This window comes from Clinocottus analis, unplaced genomic scaffold (assembly GCF_023055335.1).
Source record: "Clinocottus analis isolate CAN_PGR_092001 unplaced genomic scaffold, fCliAna1.0.p SCAF_4, whole genome shotgun sequence".
Taxonomy (NCBI): domain Eukaryota; kingdom Metazoa; phylum Chordata; class Actinopteri; order Perciformes; family Cottidae; genus Clinocottus; species Clinocottus analis.
Window position 1 is genome coordinate 5,858,445 of NW_027176153.1, and position 18,278 is coordinate 5,876,722.

The 18,278-nt window shown below is 44.4% G+C and overlaps 1 protein-coding gene across 1 annotated transcript in view; it reads left to right on the forward strand.

Annotated features, from left to right (window-relative positions):
* The window catches only part of prkcz (protein kinase C, zeta), a 150,769-nt gene that overhangs the window by 3,600 nt on the left and 128,891 nt on the right, over positions 1–18,278 (forward strand). Inside the window, exons 2-4 of the mRNA XM_068596888.1 lie at positions 7,525–7,646; positions 12,491–12,580; positions 12,804–12,854. Coding sequence (XP_068452989.1) covers positions 7,525–7,646; positions 12,491–12,580; positions 12,804–12,854 — 263 coding nt within the window. The remainder of the gene's footprint in view (positions 1–7,524; positions 7,647–12,490; positions 12,581–12,803; positions 12,855–18,278) is intronic.

Below are 18,278 nucleotides of genomic sequence, written 5' to 3' on the forward strand. Positions count from 1 at the left end.
ATTTTTCCTCAATGGGAAGGCTTCATCAGCAACCAGGATGTGTGGCTGAAGTCCTCAGTGCCCAGCCCCTGGTAGTGGCAGGTCAGGAGGCAGTTGGAGGGTGCCAGATTACATTACATTTCGGTTAGAGGGAACAAAGTTTTGAGAGCAAACAGTGCAAGGTCAGCCATGGTGTAGCGCTTATCACACAGATATTCTTTCCTATGCATTAGGCTTTCAATAGGTTTGGTTTAAAACAACAACAAAAAACTGAGTAAAGAGAATTTGTAATATAACAAATTAAAAAGAGGACAGAGGAAGCATGGTTTAATTATATCAAAATGTTGCATAAGCATCAGATTTAGGTTGGTGCAGTATTGACTAAATGTAAAATCATGGTTGAAAATAACTCAAATTGCCATCTGCACTTTTAACCTGTGTTGGGGTCGGCACCGACTCGTTTTAGGTTTTAAATACATAAAAGTACCACATAAAATGTATATGTGCTTCATATCAATTTGCCTTTTGATATGAAGCACAGTAGGATGAGTTTTACCACAAACTTTGCAAGACAAGCACCTTTTGTAACCTCGGCTCATGTGACCAACACATAAGCATGCAAAACAAACTCCCTGTTCCTTCAGCAAGTGTAGTTTTTCCTCGTGGGTCCTTCTATTTAACTGTTTAAACTCTTCCAATGAGTGATTTTGAGCACAGCAAAGGCATGCAGATTTCTCAGTCTTTCCTTGATTTAACGTTTGTTTCCTCGCTTCCCCCAGCCAGTCCACAGAGGTCACTGTGGTAGCAACAATGTTTCCCCTCACTCTGTTGCTGGACTGCGGAGGTTTGAACCTAGTACCAGCAACACCGGTTGACATGTCTTGTATGTCACCAAACAAAGGGTCAAAAAGAACTCCAACGCGACGCTCAATGAATGTGACCAGATCTGTGAAGTGAGCTCTGTGGTTGGTGGTTTTCATTATCCCATGAGCTCTGGTCCGCCATGGCTCCCTCATTCTGAATGGCAACTTCAACATAATGGCTCTCATGTTGACAGACATCTAGTTCCTGCATGCCCTGGAGCTCCTCCATAACATTGCAGCAACCGCGCAGGAACAAGGCATAGGCTTAAAGCGCTTTATTATTTTTGGATTATATTGCTTGCCAGGAGACTCAGGGCTCTTTTTGCCTTTTCCTCAACTCCTTGTTCAAAGGCTTTAATACATGATTTGTACTGTAGAGGATCCCCTTCAAATAGGGATATGTTTCCAATATATTGTTTTCCTGCTGTTGTTCATTGGGACTGCATTGCAGTTGTGAAGGAGGTTTGTACCATTGCTGCGTCTCCTTTGGTCGCACATCCGTTGACAGAAGTTCCTCACGTGGCAACTGCCAATTTGTCATGTCGGCTTGCTTCCTTTCTTTTCCTTGTGGCTTGTACTCCTTTGCCTTAGGATTTAAGACATTGATAATTTTTTTTTCCTTTTTTTCCCATTCGAAATAGGAAGCCATGCCATCTGACGGTTCTTGCGAATAACTTTTCCGATCTGAGGCCTGAAATACTGCCAACATAGCGGTGGAAGCAGCTAGCTCAGTGTCCAAATTAAGCTGCTCTCTTTTCCTCCTCAGCTGTTTTTCATGCCTCCTCAGCTGTTGTTCCTGCTCCTCCAAAGCATGGCTTTCCTTTAAAGCTTGCAGCAGTGCAGCTCTATTTGCCTCTGTCTTTATCTTCGCGGATGAGGTGGAACTGAATTTACCACTTTTGCTATTCCTATAGCGTGGTTACCAGCTACATTTGATACACTGTCCCCCCGGATTTATCCAATCCTCCCCATTTTCACACACATTTTCTGCATTGAATGAAACCCACCTGTTTGAATTGGCAACACATTCATCATTGAACATCATTTTTGCTTTAAACCCCGTTTCATGTTTTTTTCTTTCCTTCCATGGTAGTTGCCCCAACAGACAGTTACGCATGCCCTCTGCTTCCGCACATACCTCAATTAACTATCTAAGAACGCCTTGTACCTGGTTTTGATCACCCTCATAAACCATTTTATCTTCCTTTTAACAGTTGCTTTAATTAACCTTGTTTTTCTGCCATTTTGCAATGTTTCTAATTTATTGGCAAGCGCTTTTGTGGTGAACTTAACGACCCGTTTTTGCATTTCTGTTTTAACACTGCCCATTACACTGGGTTTATGAGCTTGCACACGATTATCACGAACATTGTCCAGTACCGCGTCACACCCATCCATAATAAATTGTCAACAAACACAAAAAAGTCTCTAGTCTCTATCAACCCGCTTTGGCAGCCAATGCCTTGGGATAATTGTCCCACTATGTGTGCACACAACGTAAATCAGAATCAGAATGTTCACAAATAGTGCAGCGCTACATATACCTCATTGCATGGGGCACCGTGCGTTGCTCCCAGGGGCGGACTGGCCCTAGGTGATACCGGGGAAATCCCCGGTAGGCAGACGGGGTTGGGGCCAGCCCATCTACATCACCAGCCGGCCCTCTCTCTGGCACGAACGGCCCCAACCACGTTATGTGCTTCACGGAACACGTTAAGTTTACTCTAAACCTTAAGTCCAAATAGTCTCTGACTGACTTTTCCCCCAAACGATGCCTCCGACTGCTCTCCCCGTCCTGGATTCCCTTCCGTTATGTCCCCAACGTAGTGAAGTTTCCAACAAAGTTCCCTCTGGGACGGAGTTTTGACTAGTGTTAAAAGAGCCCGTCCTCCTGCTGGGTTACTGAGGTGCCGCTCCATCCGGTTTGGTTAGACTAACGCGCTGTTCTACCTCGATCACGTCACATTCCCTTACTTGGTAGAAAGATCTACGGACTGGTGGTTCGGTATACATGCATTTATTGTAATTTTGTGGGTGTACAACACGATAAAGTCCATTTATGCCCACCACTAATATAATGCTGCTTGAGCCAGTGCAGTGTTGTTGAAGCGGTCAAAAACCTGCGCCCTGTCTGACACCTTACGTCAATCCAGTTCTAATTACTTATATAGTGGAACAGAACAGCACCACCAGTGTACATACCGAGTAACAATGTGCTCTCATTTGGCTCTTACAGACCCAATACCACAAGAGATGCTAACAGAAAGCTAATAGAGGAAGAATTAGACCTGTGCATGGGTTTTGACGGTGTAAAGCGTGCGTGCGTGCTTGTGTGGCTTTTGACTGTGTAAACCAATGTCTGCCGGGAAGCAAGCGGTCTTTGCTCCACTTTGTCACAGTCCAACTAACACTCGCCATAAACACTCCTGTCAGACACATTTACGTAGGCCCAGTCACTGTAGCTCCTGCACATGTTTTAGGTGGTGATATTTGTTCACAGTACAAAACACACATGTATCTGGTTGTATTTTTGGCCCACTCCCCATTCAAAACCCTGATTTTCAGCAGCTGCGTGAATAAATACTGCCACTATAGCAGCTATAGTAGGGAGGGTTGGTGTTGAAACTGAACATGCACACTCTTATATATACAAGTCATTCATTGTTTACAAGGTTATTCATGGCCATTGTTCGACAGTGTTCTATTTGTTTGTCCCATTTATATATACATATATATATATATATATACATATATATACACATATATACACATATATATATATATATATATATATATATATATATATATATATATATATATATATATATATATATATATATATATATATATCCATCCATTATCCAAACCGCTTATCCTCATATGGTGGAGGACGAGTTGAGTCACAAGAAGAAGCTGCTCTGAAGTCTGGTGGTTTGGCAGTTGATATTTCTGTATCTCTTGCCAGATAGCAGCAGGGTGAACAGGTTGTAGCTAGGTGGGTTTATTTTTTTAATATCCTTTGAGCTCTTTGCGGGCACCTTTCATCGCCAACATCACCGGCCGTATACAACAAAATTTGTAATCAGCATCCTATTGAGGGGGCAGCTGTAATTCAAGGGGGTAGCTGTAGCTCAGGGGGATGAGTGGTTGTCCAGTTACTAAAAGGTAGCCTGTTCAATCCCCAGTCCCATTGCTCCTCAATCAAGGATGGGTTAAATGCAGAGAATAGTTTCCTCGGGGATAAATAAAGTGCATGTTTCTTTTTCATTCTTTTCTTTATATTGCTGCTCTGTAAAAACAAATGAGAACTTGGGTTGAGGATTTAGCTTTCTTAAGTTACCTTCAGAAATACACCCGTTTATGAGCTTTCTTCATGGGGTACGAGATGTGAGGACCACGTCAGGTTGTTTGTGATGCTGATTTTCAGGAACTTAAAGCTGTTAAATTGCTGCACCTAGGGTTGCAAAATTCCGGGAATATTCAAAGTTGGAAACTTTCCACTGGAAATAACGGGAATTAACGGGAATAAACAAGAATAAACGGGAATTAACAGGAATTAACTGGAAATTTTGGGGTAATTCAACTGTATTTACCTTGTCATAAGCAGACATGTATGCAAACATTTATAATACAATTTTAAAAAATGACTTTTTTGACATTCCAAAAGCTGTGAATAATGGAGGTGATGGTGTACTTTTGTGTGGACATACATACTTCCTACTCTCACTGCTGTAAAAAGTCTACTGTATACAAATAAACTTGGTATTAAATGAACATGGCTTCAGTTTACCAAGTAATCAATATGCTAATGACAGTGTTGGGAAAGTTCACTTTCTACATGAACTAGTTCAGTTCATAGTCCATAATTCAAAATGTTGAACGAAGTCCACAGTTTCAAAAATGAACTAGTTCAGTTATTTTTTTCAATATGTTGCAGCTAGAATTTAAATCTCTATCTGTCTGCAATACCACTCTTGGCCTCCACGCAACTCGGCGCTCTCACACTTGCCAGGCATCGGGCTGAAACGTTCAGACGTAACACTGATGACAAAAACGTCAAAAACAACAGAATGTTTTATGTTTACGTTTATGTTTCTGCAGACGATGTTCCCAATCAGCTGCATTCAGGGTCCAGCTGAGCTCGGCGCGCATAGTCTTGTTCTCAACTACATTTAACTTCCCTGTTATATGCTTTTGCAAAAAATTTAGGCACATTTCTTTTTTTCAAAATTCCCCAAATTCCCGAGCCAAAATTCCCTCTGGAAACTTTCCGGAAATTTACCGTAAACTTTCCGCCCCTTTGCAACCCAAGCTGCACCTCCTTTTTAAAAAAAATAAAATCAACAATCAGCTCCTTGGTTTTACAGACTTTGAGCAGCAGGTCGTTCTCTGAGGTCCACTCTGAAGGTTGTTGATTTCCTCTGTCTATGAAGTCTCATTGTTGTAATCCCGTCTGTGGTTTGGTGTCACCTGAAAAACTTCACCACAGAGGTCTCTTCATATTTGGGGGAGGAGTTGTGGGTTTACAGCGTGAACAGGAAGGGGCCTAGCACACAGCCCTGGGGGGCTCCGGTGTTTAACATTTGGGTGGAGGAGGTGCTGGGGTCTGTTTGTGAGGAAATCTACTAACCAGGTACAAAAACAATGCTAAGTTTATCAATCGGGTTCATGAGGGAGTTTGTGTTGGAGGTTGAGCAGAGATCAACAAACACAATTCTGATGTAGATGGTGTTATTTTCCAGGTGAGGGAGGGCTAAGTGGAGAGCAGTGGAGATAGCATCCTCCTGTGGATCTCTTAACTCTGTATGTAAAGTCCTGAGGGTCCAGGCTGGCTGGTATGTTGTTTTGTAAGGTGCTGAAAAAACTGTTTTTCCAAGGCACTTCATCAGAATTGGGGTGAGTGCGACAGGGCAATAGTCACATGTTCCTCCAAAACCGGGGTCACCAACCTTTTTGAAACAGAGAGCTACTTTAAGAATGAAAAATATTACCAAGGGCTATTTGTTTGATAACTTCCTGAATAACAAAGTTGCACAGATCACCTTTTAATAATAATAATAATAATAATAATAATATACTGTACGTCAGGGGTCACCAACCTTTTTGAAACAGAGAGCTACTTTAAGATTACAAAATAATACAATGGGCTATTTGTTTGATAACTTCCTGAATAACAAAGTTGCACAGATCACCTTTTAATAATAATAATAATGATATACTGTATGTGAACTGTCTGATCACATATCAATGTTAATTATACCTCACAATAATTATTAACAATAATTTCCACAACAAGGATAGTAGAAAACACAGATATATTAAAAGATGCAACATTTATTTCTGTTAATATGTTTTAAAGAATGTGTCCAAAAATCCCATAAGGTCGAGAGGAAAGAAGTACCGGAAACAATCAGTTATAATAAAAATATTTAATACAAAGAGATGATGAAGGTCCCTCAGCCAGATCCCGATCCAGTTGCTCTGTCAAGTTTTCGGATGGAGTCTTCCAGTAATCGTACCTGTCCCCAGTTGGACATCGGAGAGAGTGGCGATGGCATCGGGACCATTCTTCTCGTCTTTAAACATAGTGTTTGCACCGATCATTATTGCATCATCGCGACCTCCCGCATGAAAAGGTTTTCTGACTGAGTGCATCCTGAAAGCTGATTTATACTCAGGTTTTACGCAGAGACGCAAGCACGCAAGACATGCATTGGACCCCCTTGCGTGGTCAAATCAGCCATTTTGCGTGCTTGCGTGCGTCACCCAAAATTTCTGACTATCCGTCAAAGCTACGTGAGCCGTTCGCGGCCCGCAATGCTGTGATTGGTCTGCTAACCACATCCTTTCTGAGTCTCGCATTTCCGGTTTCATAGCATAATACGGCTGTTTTTAAAAGCCATAGCAGAAACACGAACAATGGATCCCGTTGAAAAACGTTTGGCTGAAGAGGTCCACAAACATGAGCATTTATATAACCCGTCTTTGACGGAGTATAAGCACACGCAGATGGCGGTGAATTCCTGGAGGGAGATATCGGTGAACGTCGGTGTGCAGGTCGACTCTACGGTCGTTGCATCACCTACTGTTCTGGCGTATGAAAATCACACGGGAACTATAAACCAAAACGAGTCCGTCAATCCAACTGCGTGGCCAGCCACAGTTGTAGTTGCAAGAGTATAATTCGCCAGGACTATGCCAGGAGAGAGGAAACGAGGAAATATGTTTTAAGAGACATGAGACGTCCTTTCCTCTGAAGTGCTACGTAAAGCGACGTCGGTTTCTGATGACTGCGGCTGCTGATCACATCTAATCAGTGTAACAGTTGTTTTCTGGTCTGGACCGTTTTAAGCTAAAAAATAAATCGCACCATTCAACACATTAGTAAACAGATGAGACGGACATGAGCCAACACATTTAACAGCTTTGATCAGCAAGTCATTAAATCTGCTAACAAACCCAACCAACATCTTCTTCTATCCTTCACTCTGTCAAACCTGTTTGCATGTTCTGTGTAGTGTGATTTTTTTTTTTTTCTTTTTCAGATGAGATGAATGTACTTTTAATTCAATAATAGTGAGTGGTTCCCTAATTTACTCTTGGAACCTCCTTACAGATCTCTTGGATCTCTGGTCCACTTCCACAAAGTTACTCAACCTTGACATTTTCTTTGTGCTTCCAGGGACATGTTGATCGCAGACTTGGCAGCCACGGTAACTTTTGCGGAGTTGCACGAGGATGTGAGAAAGATGTGCAGCGTTGCCAAGCAGCAGCCCATCACACTCAAGTGGATCGATGATGAAGGTGGGTGTGCCTTAAAAGGTATCCATTAGAAAGATCTGGTCCTGCTCGTCTAAAGCGTTTGAGATTTTTAAAAAAAAGTAGCTTTCAGATCTACAATGCGTGATACAAGTAGGAAAGTCCTTTTAAGTGAGAAACCTTTTAAAAATAACAAACCATCATGACCAAATTCACAACATCTATAAATCACGAGAAGAGAATCAGAACTTTGTTTTATGCATGTGTTATTGAAAAAAATACTCATGTTAAATACTTTATACATGAGACCATATAAACCAGGGGTCATTAATAAGCGGGCCTCGATCCTGATCCGGACACCGTTGTATCAGGACCCCCATTACATACGTTGCAAATTACTTCACGTGATGCTACTCAGCCAATCAAATATGTGTAGTCCAATAAACTTTGCGGCTTGAGTTAACAGACGGGAGGGACAAGACAAGAGGCCGAACAGTCGCAATAGTATGAGAGTCAGAGAAGTTTTTTCACATGGCGTTCTCCAAGAAGAGAAAAGTGGATAATAAAACTAGAGTTTTCAACCAAGAATGGAACCGTTCATTGGAAGAATGAACCTATGATATAAAGTCAATATATATTATTCAAAAGCTTGTCTGTAATGTTTTTTTTAATGTTAATGTAATATACATTAATATAACTGTTAAACTACTATAATTATGGCACTAAATCATAGCGCAAGTTATGGTGTGTTCACACCGAATGCGTCAAGATTTCGACGCGCGTCGAGATTTCATGGGAACTCAATGCACAGCTACGTAGAAGCTGCGTAGACGCGTATTTTCCAGCCGGCAGGGCAACAGACGCGTTGCGGCAGCGCGACAGACGCGTTGCGGCAGCACGACAGCTCGTCGGCCGCGGGGCGAACTCGGGTTGATGCGCGAGTTGAAATTTCCCAACTCCGGCAGCAAAAACGTGTGAGTTATAGTTGCGTCAGCCAATCAGCGTTGACATGTTCCGCTCGTCACCGACGTCTTGCCGGTGCTGAATCAAACTGCTGCTGTTCCGCCGGAAGGAGCTGATAGCGGCTTCATTCAGGCGCTGTTCTGGGACTACGGATAATATTATGAACCCAGACACGATGGAGTTTGATGTTCCGATGTTTTTGTGACATCCACAACAAGTATAAAGCAGATCCACTGGTTATTTCATCTATAGTCTATAACGGAAAAGATTGCTCTTTTCCCCGAGAGAAGCCTAGCTCCCGTTGAGGCGCCGTGATTAGTCATGCTGCTTTTGGTGTGAACACACACTTTTTCCTGATGCGTGTCGAGAAAAATGTCGACGCGCGTCCAGAAAATATTTGACGCGTTCGGGGTGAATGCACTATAAGGCATTACTGTGATGTTCCAGACTTTTGATTAAGATATTCCCTAGACCTGGACCTAGTTGAACTTTAATTGAATACCCTCTCACCCGCAACATTTTCCAACTCATTCTGGGGGACCCCGAGGCGTTCCCAGGCCAGCCGGAAAATATAATCCCTCCAGCGTGTCCTGGGTCTTCCCCGGGGCCTCTTCCCAGTTGGACGTGCCTGGAAAACCTCTAATGGAAGGCGTCCAGGAGGCATCCGGATGAGATGCCCGAACCACCTCAGCTGACTCCTTTCGATACGAAGGAGTAGCGGCTCGACTCCAAGCTCCCTCCTGATGTCCGAGCTCCTTACCCTATCTCTAAGGCTAAGGCTGAGCCCGGCCACCCTACGGAGGAAGCTCATTTTGGCCGCTTGTATCCGCTACCTCGTTCTTTCGGTCACGACCCAGAGTTCGTGACCATAGGTGAGGGTTGGAACGTAGACCGACCAGTAAATTGAGAGCTTCGCCTTCCGACTCAGCTCCCTCTTCACCAAGACGCACCGGTACAGCATCTGTTTTACTGCTGCAGCGCACCGATCCGCCTGTCGATCTCCCGCTCCACCTTACCCTCACTCGTGAACGAGACCCCAAGGTACTTGAACTCCTACGCTTGGGCGAGGCATGTTGTCCCCACCTGGAGGTAGCAATCCACCGGTTTCCGGCAGAGAACCATGGCCTCGGATTTGGAGGCGCTGACTCTCATCCCTGCCGCTTCACACTCGGCTGCAAAACGCCCCAGCGAATGCTGGAGGTCACGGTCCGAGGAAGCAAACAGGACCACATCATCTGCAAACAGCAGAGAGGCGATCCCAAGGCCCCCGAACTGCATTTCCTCCACCCCCCGGCTGCACCTAGAAATCCTGTCCATGAAAATCACAAACAGGACCGGTGATAAAGGGCAGCCCTGGCGGAGGCCAACACCCACCGGGAACGTATCTGACTTAATACCGAGGATACGGACACAACTCCTACTGCAGGCGTACAGAGACCGAATAGCCCGTGCCAACGGATCCGGCACCCCATACTCCCGCAGCACCCCCCACAAAATCCCCAGAGGGACTCGGTCGAAAGCCTTCTCCAAGTCTACAAAGCACATGCTTCTGCGCGAATTGCCACCTTAACGTGGTGGAGGAGTTTGAGTGGCTCAGTGATCCTGGGAGCTATGTTGTCCGGGACGTCAGCCCCTGGTAGGGTCTCCCAAGGCAAACAGGTCTCGGGGGGGAACCCAGACTAAGAGCGGTTCAAAAAATCCTGATGGAGAGCAGCACTACGAGTTTAGTCACCTCGCCCGGACAAGGGAAACCGTCCGGGAGACCCGGGAGGCGAGCTCGTCGGCGAGCGTCTGGTGGCCAGGCTTTCGCCCATGGGGCCCGGTCGGGCTCAGCCTGAAGGAACAACATGGTGCCGCAGCCACTCCGTGGACTCACCACCCGCGGAGAGGATCATTGGGGTCGGGTGCAGTACAGACTGGGCGGCAAGCCAGGCAGAAGACCTGGGCGAGCCAATCGCCGGCAGCATGGACGAGCTCTAGGGATGTGGAACGTCACCTCGCTAGCGGGGAAAGAGCCTGAGCTGGTGCAGGAGGTGGAGCGGTACCAGCTAGATATAGTTGGGCTCACCTCCACGCACAGAAAGGGCTCTGGAACCAAGCTCCTGGAGAAGTGTTGGACTTTGTGCTTTTCTAGAGTTGCTCTGGGTGAGAGGCGCCGGGCGGGAGTGGGGATACCCACGAGCCCCCGGCTGAGCGCCGCTATGTTGGAGTTTTTTCCAGTGAGCGAGAGGGTCGCATCCCTGCGCCTCCGGGTTGCGGGGAGTAAGGCTCTGACTGTTGTTTGTGCTTATGCACCAAACAGCAGCTCGAAGTATCCGGCCTTCTTGGAGTCGGTTGGAGGGGTCCTGGAGAGGGTGCCTCCTGCCGACTCTATTGTTCTCCTGGGAGACTTCAACGGTCACGTGGGTAATGACAGTGAAACTTGTTGGGGGGTGATTGGGAGCAATGGCTTGCCCGATCTGAACCCGAACGGTGTTTGACTTCTGTGCTAGCCACGGTTTGGCCATCACAAACACCATGTTCGAGCATAAGATGGTTCATAAGTGTACTTGGTACCAGAACACCTTAGGCCAAAGATCAATGATCGACTTTGTAATCGTATCATCTGATCTGCGGCCATATGTCTTGGACACTCGGGTGAAGAGAGGAGCAGAGCTGTCAACTGATCACCACCTGGTGGTGAGTTGGATCAGATGGCGGGGGAGACGGCAGGAAAGACCTGGCAAGCCCAAACGTCTTGTGAGGGTGAACTGGGAACGTCTGGCTGAGGATCCTGTCCGGAAGGTCTTCAACTCCCACCTACGGAAGAACTTTTCACGCATCCTGAGGGAGGTTGGGGACATGGAATCCGAGTGGACCTTGTTCAAAGCTTCTATTGTGGAAGCTGCCGCCAGGAGTTGTGGTCGGAAGGTCGTCGGTGCCTGTCGCGGCGGTAACCCGAGAACCCGGTGGTGGACACCGGTAGTGACGGAAGCCGTCAAGCTGAAGAAGGAGGCCTTTCGGGCCTGGTTGGCCCAGGGGTCTCCTAAAGCAGCTAATGGGTACCGGCAGGCCAAGAGGGCTGCAGCTGCGGCGGTAGTGGATGCTAAAACTCTGGTATGGGAAGAGTTCGGGTAGGCCATGGAGAAGGACTGGCAAACCATCCGACGGATCAGAAAGGGAAGGCAGGGCCTACCCCAGGCTGTTATCAGCGGGGGAGGGAAACTGCTGACTCGGACTGGGGACATCGTCTGAAGGTGGAAAGAACACTTTGAGGAACTCCTAACCCGGCCAACCTGTCCCCTGGGGTGGGGGCAGCGCTTGAAGACCTTGGGGTGGGTGCACCCATATCCCTGGCAGAGGTCACTAAGGTAGTTAAAGAGCTCCTTGGTGGCAAGGCGCCGGGGGTGGATGAAATCCGCCCTGAGACGCTGAAAGCGCTGGACATTGCTGGGCTGTCTTGGCTGAAACGCCTTTTCAGTGTCGCATGGGGGTCGGGAACAGTGCCCATGGACTGGCAGACCGGGGTGGTGGTTCCCATCTTCAAGAAGGGGGACCGGAGAGTGTGCTCGAACTGTTGTGGCATCACACTGCTCATCCTCCCGGGAAAAGCTTATGCCAGGGTGCTGGAAAGGAGGCTCCGACCGTTTGTCGAACCTCGGATTCAAGAGGAGCAGTGCAGATTCCGTCCCAGTCGTGGAACAGTGGACCAGCTCTCATATCAGATTAAATTTTATGAATAGAAATTCTAATTCTTTTGACACTAACAAAGTCTCCCGTGGGTCCCGACCCAGTGTTTGGGAACAACTGCTTCATGTTGGGGTGAATATAAGCTTCAGCTCCTCAACCTTTGACTGGCTTGACAAGACACAGGAAATTGTCTTCTGGAATGAATATTATTGTGTGTGTGTGTGTGTGTGTGTGTGTGTGTGTGTGTGTATGTGTAGGGGACCCTTGTACCATCTCGTCTCAGATGGAGCTGGAGGAGGCATTTCGTATTTACAATCGAACCAAGAGGTCCGGTCTACTGCTGCACGGTGAGTTAGCATTTTATAATCCAGAGAAAAGGCACAATTTCTTAAGTAAAAAAAAAAATAGAGTTATTCCCCTTTTTATGCATTCATGGAATGGCCAAATGTTTCAATTTTTCAAATTCAGTGTGTTCATCATGTGGATTGCATATGGGTTAAGGATTTGATTTTGGATATCGTGTGACAGGAGCAGAAAACAGATTTCCTTTTCCTTTTCTGTCTCTTGCAGTCTTCCCCAGTATCCCTGATCGGCCTGGCATGCCCTGCTCTGGAGAAGATGGTGAGTAAACTCCTCTCTGCTTTCACTATCTCCCTTGGTGACAACCAATGTTAAACTAGGTTAGACATTCCTGTACCTGGCACCTGACTGTAGTGTAAGTACAAAGTGGTGGCGCCTGAGGGCTCTCTAGAACAGCGGTCCCCAACCACCGGACCACGGCACGGTACCGGTCCGTGGCTCCCTTGGTGCAGAAAGAATGAATGAAAAAAATGTTGATCGATTTTCTAGGTCGGAAACATATTTTACTTTGAAAAATGACCGAATACCCGTGTGTCTGAACATGATATGTTACCCCCAAAAATAAAACCCACACTCTAGTGTCCGACGGTGGCCTTATGGTGTGTTCACACCGAAAGCGTTGCAAAATATTTGCGCGAGTAGATTACATGTAAAGTCAATGCAGAGATGCGAATCGTTGCGAAAAAGCACATTTTTCGCAAGGTTAAGGTCTGGGTCATTTTCACATACTTCATGTTTGAAAATGATGTGTCATGCTCCGTGAACCACTCTTTCACAATTTGAGCCCGATGAATCCTGGCATTGTCATCTTGGAATATGCCCATGCCATCAGGGAAGACAAAATCTATTGATGGAATAACCTGGTCATTGCTGAACCTGGTTGTTGCTGAACCTAGACCTGACCAACTGCAGCAACCCCAGATCATAACACTGCCCCCCACAGGCATGTACAGTAGGCAGTAGTAGTTAAATCCAGGTGGCGATAAAATACATGAGAAGAAAGAAAAAAAAAGAAAAGAAACATGCACTTTTATTAATCCCCTTGGGGAAATTCTTCTCTGCATTTAACCTATCGTTGACTAAGTCCTGTGAGGCACCCAGGGAGCAACAAAGGGTTAGGTGTTTTGCTCAGAGACACAAACGGGACGACCACTCATCCCTCTGAGCTACAGCCACCCCTCAAAATCATAGACTGTAAGTTTTCGTCATGACATCACCCATAAATTGCTATTTTGCAGCCTAAAGTTTGGCATATCAGCAACCATTTTGCAACCAGTGAACAGAAGTGACATTATTTAGGCTGCAAAATAGCGACATAGGGAAGTATATGGCTCTAGTAGGGGCAGCAACCTGTCAATCACAAGGTAGCCCCACCCTCAAGCATACCCTGCTTTATGGTCTATTTGACTCTAAATAGACCGTTATTTACTAAATAAAGATCATGCTGTATTATAGAAGACTTGAAACTAGAGATTGAGACATAAACCTTTACGAGTTTACTGAGGGAATACATCAAGAGAGAGGAGTCACCCCCTGTTGGCCAATAAAATTAATGCTTTTTTAAGACACTTCAGCTTTGGCTTCACTTTTCAGAATCAAAGGTTGTCTACCGCCTTGGAGAAATGTGCAAAATGTAAAATGGTTGGCTGAGTTCATGGAAGCTGATGTTAAATACGAGAGAAGTATGCATATACAATTTGGTAAATATTGGATCAACTTCATCCCGACTAAGATCTGCTATGCATTGGGGGGCACTAAAGAACCACCATCAAATTTGTTCAGAAAGTCTAAATTTACACAACAAATCAAAAATGGCAAATTTTCTTACTTAAAAAAAAAGGTTGATTATGTTACCAAAATGAAATAAAGATTATTACATTTTTTGCTTTCCACTCTAACCTTTAAACTGAGTGTATGTGTGTGCGCGCGTGCGACTGTGTGGGGAGAGAGAGAATGTGGGGGTTTTCAAATCCTGTTTTTTTTCCTGGTTTTCAAGCCTGCCTTGCACTGGATCCCCTGTCAGAACCTCCACACCCCACTCCCTTCATCACCAAGCACTGTCCATCAACCCGCAGCCTCACCCTCCTCTTCCCCCTCCCAATGACACCAGACTTTCCCAGCATCCCCCTCTCTTTCTCTCAGCTGTGTGGCACCGCTGTCTCTCCGGGGAGGAGCCTACAGTGCTGCTGCATCATACAAGGCACAGAGGCAGGCGAGGGGACACAGTGTGAAAGTGAAAGACAGGGGGGTGGGGGAAGAGAGAGGAGAGTGGGCAGGGGGGGGACATGTACCATGCAGATAACAGCTCTTAATAAACAAGGCAGGAACTGCATTTTAATTTTCTATCCCCCTTCTAAAACAGTGAGACGACTTCATCAAGGAGAACAAAAAAACGGGAGAAACAGACAGAGAAGGAATCAAACAGCCTTGAGGAAAGCAAGGCGACTCAATGAGAGAGAGAGAGAGAGAGAGAGAGAGAGAGAGAGAGAGAGAGAGAGAGAGAGAGAGAGAGAGAGAGAGAGAGAGAGAGAGAGAGAGAGAATTATTAGATAAAGGCTAGGGAGGAGAGAGGAGGGAGGGAGCGTCAGAGAGAGGAAGAGGAGGGGATGTAGCAGTGTGTCTCTTTACCGGGGCTCACCACACACACACACACACACACACACACACATACACACGCACGCACACACACATACACGCGCACACTTAGCCTGGATAACGTGCTGAAAGAGGTGGAGAGAAAAGAAGAAGGCAAACCGGTGAGCTATCTACCTCTGCATCCTTCCTTCCTTCCTTTCATCCATCCATCTTTCTATCCATCCGTCTTTTCATCAATCTGTCTGTGTTTTACGCCACACCCAGAGACAATGAATTTGGATGAGTGTGTCCTGGCCTGGGCTCATATTTGTGCGTATATGCGTGGAAGAGATCTGTAGCTCCCTTCATGATCAGAATGTGTGATTGATTCACGTTTTGTCACGCGTTGCAGGCAGGTATTTATTGTGTGTATGCATCCTGCTAGCATGCTAGCATGGCTAGCATAGCTAGTGCCTGTTCCTGGCTTGCTTCCCTCACTGTACCGTAGTCCTGGAAAGGCTGTCTGTTTGGCAGTCTACTCGGAGGCTGCACCTGCTAGCCAGTGAGACACACTGTTGGTGTGCAGATCTGTGTGTGAAGCTTGCATTGTTGTGGAAGTGTATAATTTAAGCATTATATCAGGTTACTGCTGGTCGTAAATTCACACATGTTGTATTGAGTGACATCATCCTCTCATATAATGGCTATGATACACATTGATTGCACATTAGAACACGGTTACACAGTATTGGAATTCTTTAACCTAAATTGACTGTAATGGTCTAATTGCTGTTTTTTTAGAAGCTTATCTATCATGACAACAATGCATTTCTGTGAAAGACCTTTTGATTTTTTAGAAAGGTTTGTACTTTGACAATATTTTAATGATTGGAAATTGCGACAAAATATTAGATATATTCAAGGTTACCGGCTAGTGGTGCTCATTGCTACATACAAAAGTGTTTTTTTTAATATTTTCCTTCTTCCAATCTAAGAGAGTGGTAAGGAAGTCTTGCACAGTCATGTACGCATTTTAATTTCAATCTTACCAACTAAAATACAATAACTTTTTATGGTTGGTCTGTGGTTCTCGAGGAGCTTAATATCTGTTGATGTCATCAGAATTAGTTCATATTCGGGTTGGGGACACAGTGAGCTTGTGCTAAAAGCAGTGGGCATAAAGTTTGAAATACCTTGATGTTTGACCCATTCTAAGGAGAGTTAGGATACTATCCCCTCTGCTGCATACTTTTTAACCAATCTCTTTTTAAATAATTCTTCCCTATTTATGTGTTATACTAAATGTAATGGTGGTTAGTAGTTTTCCGTTTGTATGATAATTGCAAGGACTATACAACTATTAAACCTGCTATCTGGGGATTTCAGCTTTGTTTGGGCTGTGAGTGTTTTGAATTTGCTGAAGCTCTGATTTGTGTCTTAGGCTAGGTAACTGTGGCTGAGTCTCAGAGAATATTATAATATTTATATGTAGCTATTAGACTGACTAAATGGCCATTTTGTTTAATTTTATTCATTCAGCTTATTGGGGCGGTATTAGGACTTATGCCAGCTGATTTCTTTTTGAAGTGGCGTCCCCCTCGTTCTTTTCCTTTTTTGGCACTCAATTAATTCCTCATTTGTTATTGTAAAAACTTGATTTAATTATTTAATTGAGCTGAACAAATATTAATTTTCAGCTCAATTAAACATGTACTTTACAACTTTTAGTATTCTTACCTTTCATACTTTCAAAAATCTTGAACTGATTCCCAGAATGTTTTATTATCATACATCATTTTAACTTCAACATCTAGGACAGGGGTTTTCAACTAATGTTCAACAAGGGCCACTTTGAGAAAATGTCAAACTTGTGCTATGATTTGGTTCCATGTGTATTGAAGTAGCCAAGCAGTTCTTTCAACATCTGTATGAAGTCAACAACTGACTTAAAGAAAACAAATAATATCTCCATAATATTTATTATCAGTTTTCAAATTTAACTGGATGAATAATAAATATAATAAAAAATTAAATATTCTGCTTTCATTTCAATTAAAATAAGAACTGGATTTAACAATGGAAAAACAATATTACTGAAAGGTTTTGAAAAAATTAAAATCTTAAAATAAATGGGACTTTATTGTCTTTGCCCTGTAGCTTTAAATACAGTTAATTCAGGTGTCTAGAGATGTCAACCAAAAAAGCCACAACATTATATTATTCTCCTATAAAATGTGTGTGAGGGACTATGACTGTTATTGTGACCACTTGTTTCACCTCTTTAATCTCTGTTTACATTATTATTGGACAGTGAATAAATGTGTTAGGATCGTGTTTGCTCTTAGATTCTTGTGTTGTGCTTTGTCTCGCAAAAAAGCTTCACATTGCGCTTTTAATAATTGTCAGAACACATGAGACATACGAGTTTTGAACTACCTTTAAGAAGAATGAACAGAGAAGACTCTGGCTAAAGATTCTGGTTAAAGACTGGTCTCGCTGTCCACGTTTCTCTTTTTGGAGAATGCCATGCGAAGTAACTTCTCTCACTCGCAGACTTTACCGACTATTCTGCTTCTCATCCTGTCTCTCCCATCTATCACTCAAGCCGTGTTGCTGACCCGAATATGCATATTTGCTTGGCTGAGCAGCATAATGTCATGTGATTTACATGCTTGTTTTTGGTCAGTGTGTTTCTTGGTCTGCTGAAAAAGTGCCGTAAAAGGCTTAAAAACTAACACATTTGGCACTGATTTCTAACGAACTGCTGCATTGACTCCCAGGACAACTGAGAACAAAAATGTCTTTGTCCCAGCTTCTAACCTGCTCCCATTCTCACCAATTGACACCACAGACCTAAATGTTTGTTGAAATACATGTTCAATTTATTTAGTATAGCCCAAAATCACAAATTACAAATTTACCTCAGAGGGCTTGTACACATACGACATTCTCTGTCCTAGGATACACAATGGGAATTATTCACTTTTTAAGCCAGAAATCCAGTTTACCACCAAGCATTCTCACTACAATTTCTCCAGAAATCTCCTTCTGTTGTTTTCTTTTCTTTTGCTGTAATCAGTCCTGCCGACAACATTTCCAGTCGACACAAAA